At 67.5% G+C, this 18,710-nt stretch overlaps 3 protein-coding genes across 4 annotated transcripts; 2 read left to right on the forward strand and 1 right to left on the reverse strand.

Annotated features, from left to right (window-relative positions):
• Positions 1–4,963, reverse strand: TOMM40L (translocase of outer mitochondrial membrane 40 like). Of its 2 annotated transcripts, none has more exons than XM_071417413.1 (9): positions 4,733–4,963; positions 4,417–4,484; positions 4,243–4,335; positions 3,549–3,650; positions 3,359–3,464; positions 2,276–2,372; positions 1,659–1,735; positions 1,303–1,405; positions 1–935 (listed from the first exon to the last, which is right to left on the reverse strand). In XM_071417413.1, exons 1-9 carry the CDS (start codon positions 4,818–4,820, stop codon positions 740–742), a joined length of 930 nt encoding a protein of 309 aa, XP_071273514.1. In that variant the 5' UTR covers positions 4,821–4,963; the 3' UTR covers positions 1–739. The 2 variants fall into 2 exon arrangements, with proteins under 2 accessions (XP_071273514.1, XP_071273515.1); XM_071417414.1 differs by having other exon boundaries at positions 2,276–2,398; positions 4,733–4,959.
• Positions 4,964–7,974: 3,011 nt separating this feature from the next.
• Positions 7,975–10,499, forward strand: UFC1 (ubiquitin-fold modifier conjugating enzyme 1). The gene is made up of 6 exons (XM_071417304.1): positions 7,975–8,141; positions 8,544–8,611; positions 9,207–9,270; positions 9,350–9,426; positions 9,887–9,977; positions 10,287–10,499. Exons 1-6 carry the CDS (start codon positions 8,019–8,021, stop codon positions 10,356–10,358), a joined length of 495 nt encoding a protein of 164 aa, XP_071273405.1. The 5' UTR covers positions 7,975–8,018; the 3' UTR covers positions 10,359–10,499.
• A 167-nt stretch (positions 10,500–10,666) lies between these two features.
• On the forward strand, positions 10,667–18,605 carry USP21 (ubiquitin specific peptidase 21). The gene is made up of 14 exons (XM_071417303.1): positions 10,667–10,754; positions 11,721–11,776; positions 11,860–12,611; positions 14,249–14,308; positions 15,628–15,751; positions 15,854–15,965; positions 16,046–16,183; positions 16,279–16,343; positions 16,437–16,540; positions 17,521–17,607; positions 17,707–17,785; positions 17,922–18,029; positions 18,132–18,246; positions 18,324–18,605. Exons 3-14 carry the CDS (start codon positions 11,868–11,870, stop codon positions 18,412–18,414), a joined length of 1,827 nt encoding a protein of 608 aa, XP_071273404.1. The 5' UTR covers positions 10,667–10,754; positions 11,721–11,776; positions 11,860–11,867; the 3' UTR covers positions 18,415–18,605.
• Positions 18,606–18,710: the final 105 nt, after the last annotated feature.

Here is an 18,710-nt window from a genome sequence, read left to right on the forward strand (position 1 = left end):
CACAGAGTAAAGCTCCTTTATTTATCCTGGCTCCCGGGTGTGTCACCGCGGGGAAACTGAGGCACAGCCGCCACGGCGCCGCGGACAACGGGGACCACCCAGGACAGGGTGGCACTGGGGACAACGGGGACCCCCAGCCCCCCGGTGGCGCTGTCACTCGCTGTCCCCAGCCCGCCGTGTCCCCGCTGTCCCTGTGGCACCTGCACGGCCCGGCCTGGCAGCTCCCTGAGCAGGACGGTGCCACCACACGCTGTCCCCATGTCCCTGCTGTCCCTGATGTGCTGTCCCTGCTGTCCCCATGTCCCTGCTGTCCCTGATGTGCTGTCCCTGCTGTCCCCGCTATGCTGTCCCTGCTGTCCTGACCCTGCTGTGCTGTCCCCTCTGTCCTGTTCCTGCTGTCCCCACTGTCCCAATGTCCCCACTGTCCCCATGTCCCTGCTGTCCCCTCTGTCCTGTCCCCACTGTCCTGTCCCTGCTGTCCTGTCCCTGCTGTGCTGTCCCCTCTGTCCCGTTCCAGCTGTTCCCACTGTCCCCACTGTCCCTGCTGTCCCCCCCGTCCCCACTGTCCCATCCCCACTGTCCCTCCTGTCCTGTCCCTGCTGTCCTGTCCCTGCTGTCCCCCCTGTCCCCACTGTCCTGTCCCTCCTGTCCTGTCCCCACTGTCCCTACCGTCCTGTCCCTGCTGTCCCCACTGTTCCTCTGTCCTGTCCCTGCCGTCCCACTGTCCCTGCTGCCTCTGCTACCTTGTCCCCACTGTCCCCACTGTCCTGTCCCCCTGTCCCCTGTCCCTGTCCCTCATCCCACGGTGACGGTGAAGCCGCAGTGGAAGCGGCTCCTGCAGTGGTTCAGGAAGGCCCCCAGGGCCAGCGTCACGGGCAGGGGGGGCAGCTTCTTCTCCAGGACCCCCCCCACGCTCCAATTGCTGTCCAGGAGCCCTGTGGGGACACGGGGACACCTGAGTGGCTGGGGACACAGGGACACCTGAGCGCCACCAGCCGGGGACATGGGGACACCTGAGTGCCACCAGCTGGTGACAGCGGGGACACCTGAGCAGCCCCAGTTCGTGACAGCAGGGACACCTGAGTGCCACCAGCTGGTGACACAGGGACACCTGAGTGCCACCAGCCAGTGACAGCGGGGACACCTGAGCTGGGGACACCTGAGCGCCACCAGCCGGGGACACAGGGACACCTGAGCGCCACCAGCTGGTGACACAGGGACACCTGAGCGCCACCGGCGGGTGCCAGTGGCCCAGGAGGTGACACTGAGGGGACACTGGAGGGGACAGGGGACAGTGCCCACCTCTGAAGACGGCGTTGGCCCCGGGCAGGGTGAGCTGGTAGCCGAAGGTGAAGGTGCTCTCCTGCAAACGCGTGTTGGCCTCCAGCTCCACACCCACCTGCACCTGCAGGGACATTGTGGGGACACTGAGGGGACACTGCGGGGACACTGGGGACATGAGGGACAGCAGGGACAGGACAGAAGGGTTAGCAGGAATAGGGTAGCAGGGACACGACAGTGGGGACAGGACAGCAGAGACAGCGGGGACAGGACAATGGGGACAGTGGGGCACCTGGGGGGAATGGTGCGGTCACAGTGGCATGGGGACACCGAGGGGGACACTGGGGACAGCGTGGGGGACATCTGGGGACACGCACCTGCTCGTTGGCCCGGTGGTAGTAGCTGGCGTGGGCTCCCCCATAGCCCACGTTGAGCGTTGTCACCCAGTTCGGGGCTGTAACAGAGAGACAGCGTCCCCAGGGGTCCCCAAGGTGTCCCCAGGTGTCCCAGAGGTGTTCCTGAGGCATCTCCAGGTTTCCCCAGGTGGCCCCAAGATGTCCCCAGATGACCCCAGGCATCCCCAGGTGTGCCCAAGGTGTCCCCAAGTGTTCCCAGGCATCCCCGGGTGTCCCCAGCACCCACAAGACGTCTCCAGGTTTCCTGAGATGTCCCCAGGTGTCCCCACGCACCCCTGAGGTGTCCCCCAGGTGTCTGAAGGTATCCTCAGCTGTCCAATCTGTCCCCAACAGTTCCAGGTGTCCCCAGCTGTCCCCAGGATGTCCCATCAGTCCCCATCCGTCCTCATCTGTCCCAACTGTCCCCAGGCATTCCCATCTACCCCCAGCTGTCCCCAGGCATTCCCAGCTATCCCCAACTGTCCCCAGGCATTGCCAGCTGTCCCCATCTGTCCCCATCTGTCCCCAGGCATTCCCAGCTATCCCCAGCTGTCCCCAAGGTGTCCCATCTGTGCCCCGGTGTCCCCAGGTGTCCGTACCCGAGTACTTCCCGGCCAGGGTGAGGATGGCTCCCTCCTCCCCAGGCCGCCGGTGGTACACGAGCTCCCCGCCCAGCACCAGGCGGGCGGTGACGCTCTGCAGGAAATGCGCCACCACGATCACTGCGGGGACAGCGGGGACAGCGCCGCCTCAGACGGGTCCCCAGGGCAGGGCTGGGGACAGCACAGGAATGGGGCCGGGGTGGTGTCCCTGGGGCAGGGACGGGCGGGGCCAGGGCAGTGTCCCCAGGGCGGGGCCGGGGCGGGGTCAGGGAGGTGTCCCCAGGGCGGGGCCGGGCAGGTCCCGGGTGGTGTTCCCAGGGTGGGGCTGGGGCAGTGTCCCCAGGGCGGGGCCAGGGCGGGGCCAGTGCAGGGCAGTGTCCCCAGGGTGGGGTCGGGGCAGTGTCCCCAGGGCGGGGCCAGGGTGGGGCCAGGGTGGTGTCCCCAGGGCAGGGTCAGGCAGGTCCGGGGCAGTGTCCCCAGGGCCAGGGCAGGGCCGGGGTAGTGTCCCCAGGGAAGGGCCAGGCACAGTCTCAGCGGTGTCCCCAGAGCCAGGGGGTGTCCCCAGGGCAGGGCCAGGCACAGTCTCAGCAGTGTCCCCAGGGAAGGGCCAGGCACAGCCTCAGCGGTGTCCCCAGGGCCAGGGCAGTGTCCCCAGGGCCAGGGCAGTGTCCCCAGGGCCAGGGTGGTGTCCCCAGGGCAGGGCCAGGCACAGTCTCAGCAGTGTCCCCAGGGCAGGGCCAGGCACAGTCTCAGCAGTGTCCCCAGGGCCAGGGCAGTGTCCCCAGGGAAGGGCCAGGCACAGTCTCAGCAGTGTCCCCAGGGCAGGGCCAGGCACAGTCTCAGCAGTGTCCCCAGGGAAGGGCCAGGCACAGCCTCAGCGGTGTCCCCAGGGAAGGGCCAGGCACAGTCTCAGCAGTGTCCCCAGGGCCAGGGTGGTGTCCCCAGGGAAGGGCCAGGCACAGTCTCAGCGGTGTCCCCAGGGCCAGGGCAGTGTCCCCAGGGCAGGGCCAGGCACAGTCTCAGCGGTGTCCCCAGGGCCAGGGGGTGTCCCCGGTCCCCAGGGCAGGGCCGGGCGCTCACCGGAGCCGCCCAGCAGGTCGGGGTTGCCCAGGGTCAGCGTGGCCGTGCAGTCCTCGCCCCGGTACTCGCCGTCGAACTGCCACGTCACAAACTTGGCCTGGTGCGTCTGGGGACAGGGACAGAGCTGCTGGTGGCACCGGGGGACAGGCGGGGAGGGGCTGGCACGGGTGTGGCACCCCCTGTGGCTCACCTGGAACACAGCCTTGGCACGGAGGTGGTCGCCCAGCAGGTGCAGGGCCTGGGCGTTGAGGCTGCCACTGCTGTCCATGTCCCCGAGCAGCATGGGGAACACCTGGGGACAGCACAGGGACAGGGGAACAGCTGGGGACAGCACAGGGGATGGGGACAGGGACAGGGGAACAGCTGGGGACAGCACAGGGGATGGGGGATAGGGACAGAGCACACCTGGAGACAGGGGAACACAGGACAGGGGAACACATGGGGACAGGGATACGGGACAGGGGGACACAGGGACGGCCACAGGGCCACCTCCGAGCACCCCTGGCTCCAGCCTGGGGCTGCCTGGGACGTGCCAGCACCTCCAGGCCACAGCACTGTGGCCATGGTGAGGCCACCAACAAGCCCAGGGCCATCTGGGACCACCCAGGGCCACCAATGACCCCAAAGCCACCCATGACCCTGAGATCACCAATGACCCCAGGGTCACCCAGGACCACCCATAACCTCAGGGCCCCCAGTGACCCCAAGGCCACTGACCACCCTGAGACCACCCTGGATATAGAGCCACCAACCACCCCAGGGTCACAGATGGCCACAATGACCCATTGGTGGCCTGGGGGTGACCATGAGGCTCCAGAAGTGGTGACACCCCCTGTACCAACCCCGCTGCCACCCCCCCAGGCCGGTGCCACCCGCGCTGTCACCTCGGTGGGCCCCAGCTGGCGGTCCCCCACGAAGGTGGCGTTGAAACGGTACCCGGAGGGGCCCAGGGTGCTCATGTGCACGGTGTGTGTCACCTGCGGGGACAGCGCGGTCACAGGGGACGGGGACAGCGTGGGGGGGACACCCCCCGTGTCCCCAGGTGTCCCCTGCCCCACCTGGAAGTGGCTGCTCAGGGTCTTGGTGACGATCAGCTTCACCCCCTCCATCTGCGGCGGGAACACCTCTGGGGGGACACGGCTGTCACCCCTGGGGACACGGCTGTCACCCCCAGGCATGGTTGTCACCCCCCAGGTGACACCCCCAGCCCCGTTTTGGGGACAGCACCGACACCCCCTGGCCCCGCTGTCCCCTCGTCACCCCAGTGTCCCCCCAGCCCCTCTGTCCCCTCCCGGTCCCTCTGTCCACACAGCCCCGCTGTCCCCTCAGCCCCGTTGTCCCCCCTCCATCCCCGTTCCCCGCGGGCGGGCGCACCTTTGCAGAGCCGGTGCAGCTCATCGAAGCTGCCGGGGTTGCCGCGGGGCTGGGCCCGGCGCGGGGCCCGGCCCTCGGCGTTGCCCATGGCCCCTCACGGGCCCCCGCCGGCCGCCGCCATCGCGGGCGGCGCCGCCCGGAGCGCCTTCAGGGGGGGCGCCGCCGCCATCTTGGCTGCGGGCAACGCGCGCCGCCCATTGGCTGAGCGGGGAGGGCGGGGCCGCGCCGGAATGCGACCCCTCCGGCAACCCGGACCCGAGCGGAGACGTTCCGTGGCGGGGCCGTTCCGCGCAACCCTCCTGTCCCGCGCGTGTCCCCAAATCCCCAAATCCCGCGTGTCCCCAAACCCCCGCGGTCCTACTCTTGTCCTGTCCCCCGCCTGTCCCCAAATCCCCGCTGTCCCCAAATCTGGACCACCCCCATGTCCCCTCCCTACATCGCTGTCCCCTCCCTGTGTCCCCTCTGTCGCCATCACCCCACTGTCCCCTCCCAGTGCCACCCCTCCCGTGTCCGCAGCCCTGTCCCCGTCCCCGCAGTGACCGGGGGGACTCCGACCTTTTGTCGCCAGCGCCACCCCCGCCCTTTGCCCGCGTGTCCCCACTGCCCCCACCCCGCCGGGGGCCGGGGGTCGGTGACACCACAGGCGACAACCTTCGGCCCTTGGGGACACCGAGGAGACACGGAGGGGACAGGGGGAAACAGGGCCCCCCCGCGCTGCCCCTCGGCCCCGCCGTGTTTGCCCGGGGGGGGCGGGATTGGGATAAAAACGGGGCCGGGGGAGGGGAGACCCCAAAACTGCAGCAGCACCTGGAAGGTGAGGGGACAGGAGGGGACAGGGAGGGGACAGGGATTGGGATTGGGGACAGGGATTGGGCTGTAGGGTCAGGATTAGGATTTGGGGTCGGGATTGGGATTTGGGGTACGGGGAAGGGATTGGAGGGGATTTGGGGCTGGGGGTGGTTTTGGGGTGGGATAAGGGGGGAGCAGAGGGTGGGGCTGGGTGGGGACACCGGGACAGGGATGTGGGGCTGGGGAGGGGCTGTGGGGTGGGAATGGGGCTGGAAATTCCTATGGGGCAGGAATGGGGTGGGATGGGATGGGGCTGGAAGTTTCTATGGGGTTGGAAGCTCCTAAAGGACTGGAAGTTTGAATGGGGTGGGATGGGATCGATGGGATGGGATGGGGCTGGAAGATTCCATGGGGCTGAAAGTCTTTATGGGGCTGGAAGAGGATGGGATGGGGTTGGGTTGGAAGTTTCTATGGAGCTGGAAACTCCTGTGGGGCTGGAAGTTTTTATGGGGTTAGGATGGAGTGGGATGGGGCTGGAAGTTTCTATGGGGTGGGATGGGATCTATGGGATAGGATGGGGCTGGACGTCTCCGTGGGGCTGGAAGTTTCTGTGGGGTTGGGACAGGATGGGGCTGGCACTCTCCGTGGGCACACAAGTGCCACCTGTCCCGCCGTGTCCCCGCGGTGTCCCCGCAGCCATGCCGCTCCCTTTGCTGGCCCTGCTGCTCCTGCTCGCCGCCGCCCGCCCCGGGGCCGCGCTGCCCGAGCGGGACGGGCAGGGCGAGGCCCCGGAGGGTTCGGAGGAGCCCGCGGGGGCCGCGGATTTCCTGAGCCGGCAGCTGCAGAGCCTGAGCGAGCTGGTGAGCCGAGAGCTGCCCCCGCAGCTGCGCCCCGAGGAGCTGCGCACACAGGCCGGGTACGGGGGGCTGGAGCCGGGACCCCTCCCCATTCCAGAGCCCTCCCCACTCGGGACCCCTCCCCACCGGGATCCCTCCCTGGGACCCCATCAGGGACCCCATCAGGGACCCCTCCCCACTCGGGACCCCTCCCCTTTCCTTCCCTCCCCGAGACCCCTGCCCACTCGGGACCCTCCCGTCCCTTCCTGAGACCCCTCCTCGGGACCCTCTCAGGACCCCTCCCCACTCGGGACCCTCCTCTCCCTCCTCGGGACCCCTCCCCTCCCCTCCCGGGACCCCTCCCAACCCGGGACCCCTCCCCGTGACCCTCCCGAGACCCCTCCCCACTCGGGACCCCACCCCTTCCTTCCTGAGACCCCTCCTCGGGACCGTCTCAGGACCCCTCCCCTTCTCGGGTGTCTCCCCTCCTTCTCCGGGACCCCTCCCCTCCCCTCCCCTCCTCTCCTCTCCTCCTGACCCCTCCCAGGACCCCGACCCCGACCCCTCCCCTCTCTGGGACCCCTCTTCTCCTCGAGACCCCTCCTCTCCCTCTTGGGACCCCTCCTCTCCTCGGGACCCCTCCCGGGACCCCTCCGCAGGCCTCGGCAGCCCCGGTGACGCCGGTGTCGCCCCTCAGGCTGTACCTGGAGCGCGCTAACAAACAGCTGGAGCCGCTGGCCCGGGAGCTGCAGAACAACGTGATGGGGCTGTTCTCATCCCTGCTGCGGCTGGGCCGGGCCGAGGGGCAGGGAGAGACCCCCGAGACCCCCTGAGACCCCCTGAGACCCCCGAGAGAGCCTGAGAGCCCTCGCGAGCCCCGCATGGACCTGGACTGAGCCCTGAGATGCCCAGGATGGGCCCAGACACAGCCTCAAGACCTCCTGAGACCCCCACACAGACCCCAAAACAGCCCTGAGAGCCCCACATGGACCCCGACACAACCCTGAGACCCCCATACAGACCCCGACACAGCCCTGAGACCCACCAGGATAGGCCTGAATACAGCTCCAAGACCTCATCAGAGCCCTCTATGAATCCGAAACAGCCCTGAGACCCCCGCCTTGATCCCAACCCATTCCTGAGACCCCCGTGCCAGACCCAAATAAAGCCCTGAGCCCCCCCCTCCGCCGTGTCCCTGTAACTGAGGTGGGCAGGGGGTCCCTGGTGCTGTGGGGGGTCCCTCGATGTGTGAGGGGGTCCTGGGGGTTTTGTGAGGGGTCCCTGGTGCTGTGGGGGTTCCCTGGGCTGTGGGGGGGGTCCCTGGGCCTGTTGGAGGGTCCCGGTTGCTCTTTGGGGGGGGTCCTTGGGGTGGTGGGGTCCCTGTCGCTGTTTGAGGGGGGGTCCCTGAGGAGGGGGCGGTCCCTGAGGAGGGGGCGGTCCCTGGGCGGTGGGTACCGCCCCCTCAGTCAAGCCCCGCCCACCCCCGCGCCCCTGTGCCCTCACTAAAGATGGCGGCGGCGCCTCACGCACCGTGCGCGCCCTCACCCAAGATGGCGGAGATGACGTCATCGCGCCAGCCACTCCCGTAGACAAGATGGCGGCGCCGTGCCGGGGTGGCGGCGTACGTCACTTCCGGCGGGGCGGCATGGCGGGGCCCGGCCATGGCGGACGCGGCAGCGCGGCGGGCGGTGGCGGAGCTGCCGCTGCTGCGGTCACCGGCGGGGCCGCGGGACCGCGAGGGCTGGGCCGAGCGGCTGCGAGAGGAGTACCGGGCGCTCATCCAGGTGCGTGCGTGGCGTTCCTCCCCTCACGGTTCCTGCCTGGCCGTGCTTCCGTTCCCTCTCGGTGCTTTCCCGGTGTCTCAAATCCCTCCCGGTTTTCCCCACGCGGTGTCGCTCCGGTGTACTCCTGCTGCTCTATTCCTCCTCCCAGACCACCCCCATGTGCCCGCCGGTGTCCCCCGGTGTCCCCTCCATACTCTCCGTGTCCCCCCGGTGTCTTCTCAATACTCCCGGTGTTCCCCGGTCCATCCCCGGTGACTCCCCCGGTACCGGTGACCCCCCCCCCCCAGTGTCTCCTGTCATCCCCCGGTGTCCCCCCATGAATCCTGTCCATTCCCGGTGTCCCTTTCCCGGTCCCGGTGACCCCCCCCGGTCCCGGTGACGTCCCCCCCGGTGTCCCGGCAGTACGTGGAGAACAACAAACGGGCTGACACCGATTGGTTCCGTCTGGAGTCCAACCCCGAGGGCACCCGGTAAGGGCGGAGGGGGCTCTGGGATACCCCCCCCCTCCCCGGTCACACCGGGACCCCCTCGGGATTGTCACAAACCCCCCGGGGCCGCTCCGGTGACCGGAGGGGGGGTCCCAGCAGCGGGGGAAGGGTCCCGGGAGGGTCTGAGGGAATTTGGGGGAGTCCTGGGGGGGGCTCTGAGGGGTTTTGGGGGCTCTGAAAGGCTTTGGGAGGGTCTGGGCGGTTTAGGGGAGGGTCTGAGGGGGGGGTCTGAGGGGTTTTTGGGGAGTCCTGGGGGTTCTGGGGAGGTCCTTGGGGGGTCCCAGAGGGGGTTCCCCCACACTGAGGGGGTCGTGGGGGGGTCTTAGGGGGGGTCTGGGGGGTTTAGGGAGGGTCACAGGGGTCACTGAGGGGTTTTGGGAGGGTTCCAGGGGTGTCTGGGGGGTTTTGGGAGGGTCCCAGGGGTACTCAGGGGTTTTGGGGGGAGTCACTGAGGGGTTTTGGGGGGTTCTCAGGGGGGTCCCGGGGGGGTCCAAGAGTCACTGAGGGGTTTTGGGGGGTCCAAAGGTCACTGAGGGGTTTTGGGGTGGGTCACTGAGGGTCCCCCCCATGTCCCCAGATGGTCGGGCAGGTGCTGGTACATCCATGAGCTGCTCAAGTACGAGTTCAACATCGAGTTCGAGGTGAGGAGGGGGCTCCGGGGGACAGGGGGGGTTTTGGGGGGGTCCCAAGGAGGTGCTGACCCCCCCCTTGTCCCCCCAGATCCCGGTGACGTACCCGGGCACCGCCCCTGAAATCGCCATCCCCGAGCTGGACGGGAAAACCGCCAAGATGTACCGGTGAGGGGGGACCTGGGGGGCTTTGGGGGTCCTGGGGGGGTCTGGGAGGGGTCAGAGGGGCTTTTGGGGGGCTTTCAGGGGCTTTGGGGAGGGTCCCGGGGGATTTGAGGTGTTTTGGGGCAGGTCTGAGAAGTTTTGAGGGGTCCTGGAGGGGCTTTGGGGGGGTCCAGGGGGGCTGGGGCGTTCTTGGGAGGGATCCTAGGGAGGGTTTTGGGGATTGGGGGGGCTTGGGGAGGGGTCCTGGGGCTTAGAGGGGTCCAGGAAGGGCCCTGGGAGCGCTTGGGGGGGGTCTGGCAGGGGTCCAGAGGGGTTTGGGGAGGGGCTTGGGGGGTCCGGGGGGTGGTTTGGAGAAGGTCTGGGGGGAATTGGGGAGGGATCATGGGGGGTTTGGGGGATCCTGGGGGGTCTGATGGGTTCTAGGGGGTCCCAGGGGGGATCTGACGGCTCGGTGTCCCCCCAGGGGGGGTAAGATCTGCCTCAGTGACCACTTCAAGCCCCTGTGGGCCAGGAACGTGCCCAAGTTCGGGCTGGCACACCTGATGGCACTGGGGGTGAGCACCGGGGGCACCGGGGGTGGGCACCGGGCTTGGGGAGGGGTCCTGGGGGGCCCTGGAGGGATCTGGGAGGGGTCCGGGGTGGGCTTGGGGTGGCACTGGGGTGGGGGGGGACACTGAGGGTCGCTGTCACCTGTGTGGGGACAGTGGGGAGAGGGGATCCTGTGGAGGGGTCGCCCATGGTGGGGGGTGACATTTTGGGGGCGGTTGTCGCATTTTTGGGGGTGGGGGGGTGGGGTGTGACACTGAAGGGAGGTTGGCACGTTCCAGGGGATGTCCCCACACCACTGACCTCTGTCCCCACAGCTGGGTCCCTGGCTGGCCGTGGAGATCCCGGACCTGATCTCCAAAGGCCTCATCCAGCACAAGGACAAGTGACCAACGCGGGGGGGACTTTGGGGGTCCCCCCACCCCACTTTGGGGGTTCCCCCACCTCGGGGGTCCCCCCATTCCCCTCCCAGCTGCTGCCACCCCTCCCCACCGCTTCGCTGCTGCTCCCCAATAAACATTGAACCCCGATTTAGTGGCGGTTTGTTATTTTGGGGGTGACACAGAGGGGATTTGTGTCTCCCCCCCGCAAAAACCCGCGCGGGTCGCGGCCCCTTTAAGACGCCGCGCGGTTTCCATGGTGACGCGCGGCGCCGGGGGGCGTGGCCGGGAGGGCGGCGCATGCGCAGATCCGCCGGCGAGGCCGCCGGGGGCGGGGCCGGCCGAGGGAGGCACAAAGATGGCGGCGGGTGCGGCGGGAGTTGTTGCCATGGCGGCCCGCGGGAGGTGCGGGGGGATCGCGGGGCGACCCCGCCGAGGGGCGCAGGGGGGAGAGGGGGGCCACACTTGGGGCTGGGAGGGCTCCGGGACAGCGGACACCCCCCCCCAGGGGAGCGGCGGGGCCGGGCGGGGGGTGCGGGACAGGGCCCCTGAAGGCGGGGGGGTACCGAGATGATGAGGGGGGCAGCGGGAACGCCTCACGGGGGGCCCCGGGATAGCGGAGGGGGGAACCGGGATGGGGGGGGGCACAGGGGACACCCCCGGTGAGGGACCCCGGGCTGGCAGAGGGGGGCGGGGCCCCGAGGGGCGGGGGGTGATGGGGGCACCGGGAGGGGTCCCGGGGGGCTGCGGGCCCCGGGGTGCGGGAACCGCATTGGGGGGGACCACCGGGGATTGCGGGGGGCTGAGCCCGGGGGTGCCGGAACCGCTTTGGGGGGACCCCCGGGATTGCGGGGGGCTGAGCCCGGGGGTGCCGGAACCGCTTTGGGGGGACCCCCGGGATTGCGGGGGGCTGAGCTCAGAGGTGCGGGAACCGCTTTGGGGGGACCCGGGGATTGCGGGGGGCTGAGCCTGAGGGTGCGGGAACCGCTTTGGGGAGACCCCTGGGATTGCGGGGGGCTGCGGGCCCCGGGGGTGCGGGAACCGCTTTGGGGGAACCCCGGGATTGCGGGGGGCTGCGGGCCCTGGGGTGCCGGAACCGCTTTGGGGTCCCCCCGAGCTTTGGGGTCCCCCCTGAGGTTTTGGAATCCCCCGAGGCTTTGGGATGCCCTGAGGCTTTGGGGTTCCCAGAGCTTTGGGATGCCCTGAGACTTTGTGGTTCTTCCGAGCTTTGAGGTCCCCCCGAGGCTTTGGTGTCCCCCTGAGCTTTTGGGGTCCCCCGAGCTTTGGGGTCCCCCCGAGCTTTGGTGTCCCCCTGAGCTTTTGGGGTTCCCCGCGCTTTGGGGTCCCCTCGGTGACGCCGTGTCCCCGCAGGGCCCCCGCCGACGGGACGCTGTGTCCGGCCGCCGGGCGCGGGGGGCTGTGAGCAGGTGGGTGCCCCTTCCCCGCGCCCTTGTGCCACCCCTCCCCGTGGCCCTGCCACTTTGTCACCATGCTGTCGCTGTCCCCGCAGGCCCCGCCATGCCCCAGGCCTCGGAGCACCGCCTGGGCCGCGCCAGGGACCCCGGTGCCGGTGCCGTGGTGACGGCGCAGCCCCGGGCGGGCTCCCGCCTGCCCAGCGGGCACCGAGCGCTGAGCCAGGAGCGCCATGCGGCCCCCAACGGGCTCTCCCCGGCCCCCAAACTGCGCCTGCTGCCCCCCAGGCCCCCGCCGCCCCCCGACGACCCCCGCCCCAAAAAGCTGGAGCTGGAACGGGGCCGGGCGGCCAAACGGGGGGACCCCGCTCCCCGCGGGCCGGGGGGACGCCGGGGGCCGCTCAAGGCCGATCACGGCGTGAGGGTGCCCGGGGGCGCCCCGCAGGTGCCCGGCAGCGCCTCCTTCTCGCTGCCCAGCGCGGCCGAGCGCCGCCGGAGCAACCTGGCCCGCTCCAAATCCATCAGCATCGGCGACCTGAGCCAGGGAGGAGGCGGCGGTGGCGGTGGCGGTGTCGCCGGTGTCCCCTGCCGCGCCGAGGACGTGGCGGTGGCGCTGAGCCGCTTGGTGCTCAGGGACTGCGGGCACCCGCTGGGTGCGGGCGCGTTGGCGCTCCGCAGGAGCTCCTCGCTGCGCAGGGTGACCGTGAGCGCCGGGCCCGACGGCAAAGGCACCGCGGCGCTGCTCTCCGTGCGCCCCGAGGGCGGCCCCCGCGCCCGGGCCGAGCCCCCGTTCAGCCACGGCCCCGGCAGCCCCGCGCCCGGCGGCCGGAACGAGGACAAGGCGGCCGCGGTAAGAGCCGGGGGCGGGAGGGGTGTGGCCCGGGACAGCCGTGTCCCCAGCCCTGGGGACGTTTTCAGAGCCTCTCAGTTTTGGGGATGTGGTGTGACTCCCATGCTGTCCCCAGTTTTGGGGATGCTTTGAGACATCCGCAGTGCCCCCAGTTTTGGGGACGTTTTGAGACCCCCGCAGTGTCCCCAGCCCTGGGGACGTTTTGAGATCCGTGCAGTGTCGCCAGCTCTGGGGACATTTTAAGAGCCCTGCAGTGTCCCCACCTTTGGGTACATTTTGAGACCCTCTCAGTGTCCCCAGCCTTGAGGACATGTGGAGACCCCCACAATGTCCCCACTTTGAGATCCCCATGCTGTCCTCAGCTCTGGGGACATTTTCAGACCCCAACAGTGTCACCAACCTTGGGAACATTTTAAGACCCCTACAGTGTCCCCACCTTTGGGGACATTTTGAGACCCTCTCAGTGTCCCCAGCTTTTGGGACACTTTGAGACCCTCACACTGCCCCCAGCCTTGGGGACATTTTGAGACCCCTACACTGTCCCCATCCTCAGGGACATTTTGTCACCCCCATGCTGTCCCCAGCTCTGGGGACATTTTGAGACCCCTGCAGTGTCCCGAGCCTTGGGGACATTTTGAGACCCTCCAGAGTCCCCAGCTTTGGGGACATTTTAAGGCCCCCATGCTGTCCCCATCCTCAGGGACATTTTGTGACCCCCGCAGTGTCCCCGCTCAGGCTCGGTGACATCGCCAGGGTGACACAGTGGTGGCACTCTCACCTGTCCCCGCTCCAGTCCTGTTTTGGGGACCCCTACGGCTCTTGGTTGGGGGGGGTCGCTGCTCTGGGGGCTGGTCCCATCCTTGTGGCTCTGGCTTCTGTCCCCACATCTCCAGGGTGACCACGGGTGACCGGTGACACCCTGGTGACACTGAGGTGACACCGAGCTGGCCGCTGCCCCCTCCCCGTTTCCGCATCCGCTCCCCCCCTCCATCATCCCTCACCTGCCTGGCCACGTGTGGGGGAATCGTAATCCCCAAAACGCCACCAAGGCCCGGCCACCCGGCCTTGTCCCCCTTCAGGGACACCAGGGGCGTCCCTCAGCCCCGCCAGGCCCCCAAACCCCCTCGGCTGGAAACCAGGGAGGGATTTTTGGGGGGCTGTTTACCTCAGCACCCCTCACTATCCCTATGGGCAGCTCCAGCTAATTAATCCCCTGGGATGAGCCTTGTGTTGCCCAGAATAGCACGGGGCGGGGGGGAGAAATCGGATCAGCTAATGAGCTGAGGGAGGAGCGGGGTGGGGGGACAGGCCAGCCCTGGTGACCGATGCCACCGATGCCACCGAGGCTCTGGTGGCACGGAGCCGGTGCCGCCATGCCGGGGCTGCAGGGAGCCACGCTGGTGGAGCTGCCGCGGAAGCTGCAGCGCTCGCTGCTGCCCCGCCGGGAGCTCCCAACCCGCGGCGCCGCCGACATCTCCGAGTCCGTGGTGCACACGGCGGTCATGGGGCTGCTGCTGGTCACCGGCGAGGTGAAGCCACCGGCGGTGGCACCCGGGGACAGCCGGGGAGGATGGGGGGACATCCCGGAGGAGGGGGCGCGGCTCACCGGGTGTCCCTCGCTGTGTCCCCACACCCAGACCCACCACGCGCTGCTGCTGGGCTCGGGCCACGTCGGCCTCAGGAATTTGGGCAACACGGTAAGAGGGCGGCTCGGCCCTGCCCAGGGGGTTTTGGGGTCACCTCGGGGTCCCCCAGCCCTCCTGACCCTGTGTTCTGGGGTGTGGGAGGGATTTGGGGTTACCTCGGGGTCATCTCGGGGTCCCCAACCTTCCTGTCCCTGTGTTCTGGGCTGTGGGATGGGTTTGGTGCCACCTCAGGGTTCCCAACCTTCCTGTCCCTCTGTCCTGGGCTGTGGGATGGATTTGAGGTCATCTTGGGGTCCCCAGCCCTCCTGACCCTGTGTCCTGGGCTGTGGGATGGGTTTGGAGTTACCTCGGGGTCCGCCAGCCCTCCTGACCCTGTGTCCTGGGGTGTGGGAGGGATTTGGGGTTACCTCGGGGTCTCCAACCCTCCTGTCCCTGTGTTCTGGGCTGTGGGAGGGATTCGGGCTCACCTCAGGGTTCCCAACCTTCCTGTCCTTCTGTCCTGGGCTGTGGGATGGATTTAGGGTCACCTCGGGGTCATCTCGGGGTCCCCAGCCTTCCTGTCCCTGTGTCCTGGGCTGTGGGATGGGTTTGGAGTTACCTCGGGGTCCCCCAATCATCCTGACCCTGTGTTCTGGGCTGTGGGATGGGTTTGGGGTCACCTCAGCGTCATCTCAGGGTCCCCAACCCTCCTGTCGTTCTGTCCTGGGGTGTGGGATGGATTTGGGGTCACCTCGAGGTTCCCAGCCCTCCTGTTCCTCTGTCCTGGGGTGCAGGAGGGATTTACGGTCACCTTAGGGTCATTTCGGGGTCCCCAGCCCTCCTGTCCATCTGTCCTGGGCTGTGGGAGGGATTTGGGGTCCCCCAGCCTTGGTGGCCATGGTCCCATCTTCTTGTCCTGCTGGGATGTCACATTCCCAGAGCCCCACAGCACTGTCCCCAGGGTCCCCAGCCCTCCTGTCCCTGTGTTCTGGGGTGTGGGATGGATTTGGGGTCACCTCGGGGTTCCCAGCCCCCCTGTCCGTCTGTCCTGGGGTGCGGGAGGGATTTGGGGTCCCCTCGGGTCCCCTCAGGGTCCCCCAGGCTCAGTGGCCGTGGTCCCATCCTGCTGGGGATGTCCCCCAGCCCCACAGCGCTGTCCCCACAGTCCCCAGGCCTCCTGTCCTGGCCTGTGGGAGGGATCTGGGGTCCCTTTGATGTCCTTTAAGTGTCCCTCGATGTCCCTTGTGGGTGCCCTCAGCGTCCCCAAGCCTCTTTGCGGCTGTCCCATCGCATCCCCGGGTACCCCCAACCCCACGGGGGACACCAGGGACACCCTGAGGGCTCCCTGGTGGCAGTGCCACATGCCCAGACGTGCCCGTGTCACCCCTCAGTGCTTCATGAACGCCGTGCTGCAGTGCCTGAGCAGCACCAAACCCCTGCGGGATTACTGCCTGCGCCGCGACTTCCAGCAGGAGCAGCCCCCCGGCCCCCGCGCCCCCCAGGAGCTCACCGAAGGTGGGACAGACCCCCCAGAACTCCCACAGCTCCCCCAGAACGTTCCAGAACCCCCCTGGGGGGCGCTGAACCCGCCGTGTCCCCCCCCCCTTGTCCCCTCAGCCTTCGCCGATGTCATCGCCGCCCTCTGGCACCCCGACTCCTCCGAGGCCGTCAACCCCGGGCGCTTCAAGGCTGTGTTCCAGAAATACGTGCCCTCCTTCACGGGTTACAGGTGAGATACACCCCCCTCCCCTAAAAACAGCCTTTTGGGGACCCCCCAAAGGGACAAAGTGTCACAAAGTGTCCCCGCAGCCAGCAGGACGCGCAGGAATTCCTCAAGTTCTTCATGGACCGGCTGCACGTGGAGATCAACAGGAAGGGCCGGCGCACCCCCAGCATCCTGTCGGACACACGGAGACCCCCGGCCCTGGAGGACCCCGAAACGCTCAGGTGAGAGAGGAAGGGGCAGGGCTGCTGAGGAGAGGGGACCCCGATTTTGGGGACAGCTGACAGCCCCGGTGTCACCCTGGTGTCGCCTCCCGCAGCGACGACGAGCGCGCCAACCAGATGTGGAAGCGCTACCTGGAGAGGGAGGACAGCAAGATCGTGGGTGAGCGCTGGCAATGGGGCTGTGCCCCCCCATCCCCGGGACCCCGAAAGCTCTGGGGGTGCCCCCCTTTGACCCCTCCCTTTGCCCCCCCAGATCTCTTTGTGGGGCAGCTGAAGAGCTGCCTCAAGTGCCAGGCCTGCGGCTACCGCTCCACCACCTTCGAGGTGTTCTGCGACCTCTCGCTGCCCATCCCAAAGGTGAGGGTGGGGTGACCCCCAAAAACCCTGCAGAGCCCCCAAAAAACCCTTCAGACCCTTCCAAAAACCCTGCAGACCCTTCCAAAAACTCTGCAGACTCCCCCAAACCCCTCAGAAACCCCCTTGGATCCCCCCAAAATCCCTTCAGACCCCTCTAAAAACCCTTCAGACCCTTCCAAAAAACCCTTCAGACCCTTCCAAAAAGCCCTCAGATTCCCCCCAAACCCCTCAGATCCCGCAAAAACCCTTCAGACCCCTCTAAAAACCCTTCAGACCCACCCAAAAACCTTCAGACCCCCCCAAAAAGCCCTCAGACCCCTCTGAAACCCTTCAGACTCCCCCCAAAATCCCTCAGACCCCCCCAAAAATGTCAGACCTCCCCAAAAACCCCTCAGATCCCCCCCAAACCCCTTAGATCCCCCAAAAACCCTTCAGATCCCTCTAAAAACCCTTCAGGTCCATCCAAAACCCCCTCAGACTTCCCAAAACCCCTTCAGATCCAACAAAAACCCTTCAGACTCCCCTAAAACCCCTCAGACCCTGCCAGAAACCCCCTCAGAGCACCCAAAACCCCTTCAGACCTGTCCAAAAACCTTCAGACCACCCCAAAAACCTTCAGACCCCTCCAAAAACCCTTCAAACCCCAAAAGCACTTCAGACCCCCAAAAACCCTTCGGACCACCCCAAAATCCTCTGAGACCACCCAAAAACTCCTCAGACCCCTCCAAAAACCTTCCACACCAGCCCAGAAAACCCTTCCCTCCCACCACTGCAAAAAACCTTTCAGACCCTCCCAAAAACCCCTTTAGACCTGTCCAAAAATTGCTCAGACCCCTCCAAAAAACCCCTTCAGACGCCCCAGAAACCTTTCAGACCCTTCCAAAACCCACTCAGGTCCCCACTAAAAACTCCTCACACCCTCTAAATTCCACCCCTGACCCCTCAAAATCCCTTCCCCGGGGATTTTGGTGGCCCTGCAGAAAAGCTTTGCCGGGGGCAAGGTCTCGCTGCACGACTGCTTCAGCCTCTTCACCAAGGAGGAGGAGCTGGACTCGGAGAACGCCCCGGTGAGAGGATGGAACCCCCCTATCCCCCTACCCCCAGGGACACCCCCTGCACCCCTGGGTTTGTCCCCAAAACGTCCCTGATGTCCCCTGGCCCCTCAGGTGTGTGACAAGTGCCGGCAGCGCACGCGCAGCACCAAGAAGTTGACGATCCAGCGCTTCCCACGCATCCTGGTGCTCCGTATCCTTTGGGAAATCAGCCCCGAGCGAGGGTGGGGGACACCCCCAAATTTTTTGGGGGGGTTTGGGAAGGGGTGGGGGGTAAGCACAAGGGTCATCACCCCCGTCCATCTTCCCACTGCCTTAACCCCGGGCAGACCTGAACAGGTTCTCCACCACGCGCTACTCCATCAAGAAATGCTCCGTCTTTGTGGACTTCCCGCTGCAGCAGCTCAACCTGCGCGAGTTCGCCAGCGAGAAGGCGGGTGAGGAGAGCTCCGAGGGAAGGGGTTTTTTGGGGTTTTTTGGGGTTTTTTTGGGGTGGGAGATCCTAAAGATCCTAAACCTGACCCCGCACCCTGCTGCAGGCAGCCCTGTCTACAGCCTGTACGCTCTGTGCAACCACTCGGGCAGCGTGCACTACGGGCACTACACGGCTTTCTGCCGCGACCCCGCCGGCTGGCGCGTCTACAACGACTCCCGGTCAGTGTCCCCCGCCCCTCCCGTGCCCCTGCCCCGGTGCTGAGCCCCCGCGGCCGGTGCTGAGGGTGTCCCCGCAGCGTCTCGCCCATCAGCGAGAACCAGGTGCCGTCCAGCGAGGGCTACGTGCTGTTCTACGAGCTGGAGGAGCCGCCCGGCCGCAGAGCCTGAGAGCCCCGCGCGGAGCCGCCGCCTGCGAGCCGGGGACTGCGGGGGGAAGCCCCGGGACCCTGCCCCGGGATCGGCCGGGAACCCCCCGGGAGCCCCCCGGACCCGCGGAGAGAAGGGTGCGGGGGGAGCGGCCGCAGCCCGCGCGGCCCCGGGGGGTTTTGTGAATAAATTTATTAAAAAAACCCCAAAAACCGCCGAGTTTGGGGGGCTTGGGGGCGTGGCTTGATGGTAGCGGGGTGGGACTTGCGTTTGACTGACATTGGTATGGAGGTGTGGCCTGTTGATGATTGATTAGA

Source organism: Agelaius tricolor, unplaced genomic scaffold (genome assembly GCF_023055355.1).
Source record: "Agelaius tricolor isolate 1412-34295 unplaced genomic scaffold, bAgeTri1.0.p SCAF_69, whole genome shotgun sequence".
NCBI classification, from domain to species: Eukaryota; Metazoa; Chordata; class Aves; order Passeriformes; family Icteridae; genus Agelaius; species Agelaius tricolor.

What these genes read in the sequence shown, in the direction of transcription:
- USP21 (XM_071417303.1), top strand. Translation starts at nt 11,868, where the DNA reads ATGCCCCAGGCCTCGGAGCACCGCCTGGGCCGCGCCAGGGACCCCGGT. An exon ending in CCCTCCTTCACGGGTTACAG is followed by an intron (nt 15,966 to 16,045) that starts GTGAGATACACC and finishes GTGTCCCCGCAG; the next exon opens with CCAGCAGGACGCGCAGGAAT. An exon ending in CGCGTCTACAACGACTCCCG is followed by an intron (nt 18,247 to 18,323) that starts GTCAGTGTCCCC and finishes GTGTCCCCGCAG; the next exon opens with CGTCTCGCCCATCAGCGAGA.
- TOMM40L (XM_071417413.1), bottom strand. Translation starts at nt 4,820, where the DNA reads ATGGGCAACGCCGAGGGCCGGGCCCCGCGCCGGGCCCAGCCCCGCGGC. An exon ending in GTGCCAAGGCTGTGTTCCAG is followed by an intron (nt 3,465 to 3,548) that starts GTGAGCCACAGG and finishes CCCTGTCCCCAG; the next exon opens with ACGCACCAGGCCAAGTTTGT. An exon ending in GGCCAACGCCGTCTTCAGAG is followed by an intron (nt 936 to 1,302) that starts GTGGGCACTGTC and finishes GTGTCCCCACAG; the next exon opens with GGCTCCTGGACAGCAATTGG.
- UFC1 (XM_071417304.1), top strand. Translation starts at nt 8,019, where the DNA reads ATGGCGGACGCGGCAGCGCGGCGGGCGGTGGCGGAGCTGCCGCTGCTG. An exon ending in AAAACCGCCAAGATGTACCG is followed by an intron (nt 9,427 to 9,886) that starts GTGAGGGGGGAC and finishes GTGTCCCCCCAG; the next exon opens with GGGGGGTAAGATCTGCCTCA. An exon ending in CACACCTGATGGCACTGGGG is followed by an intron (nt 9,978 to 10,286) that starts GTGAGCACCGGG and finishes CTGTCCCCACAG; the next exon opens with CTGGGTCCCTGGCTGGCCGT.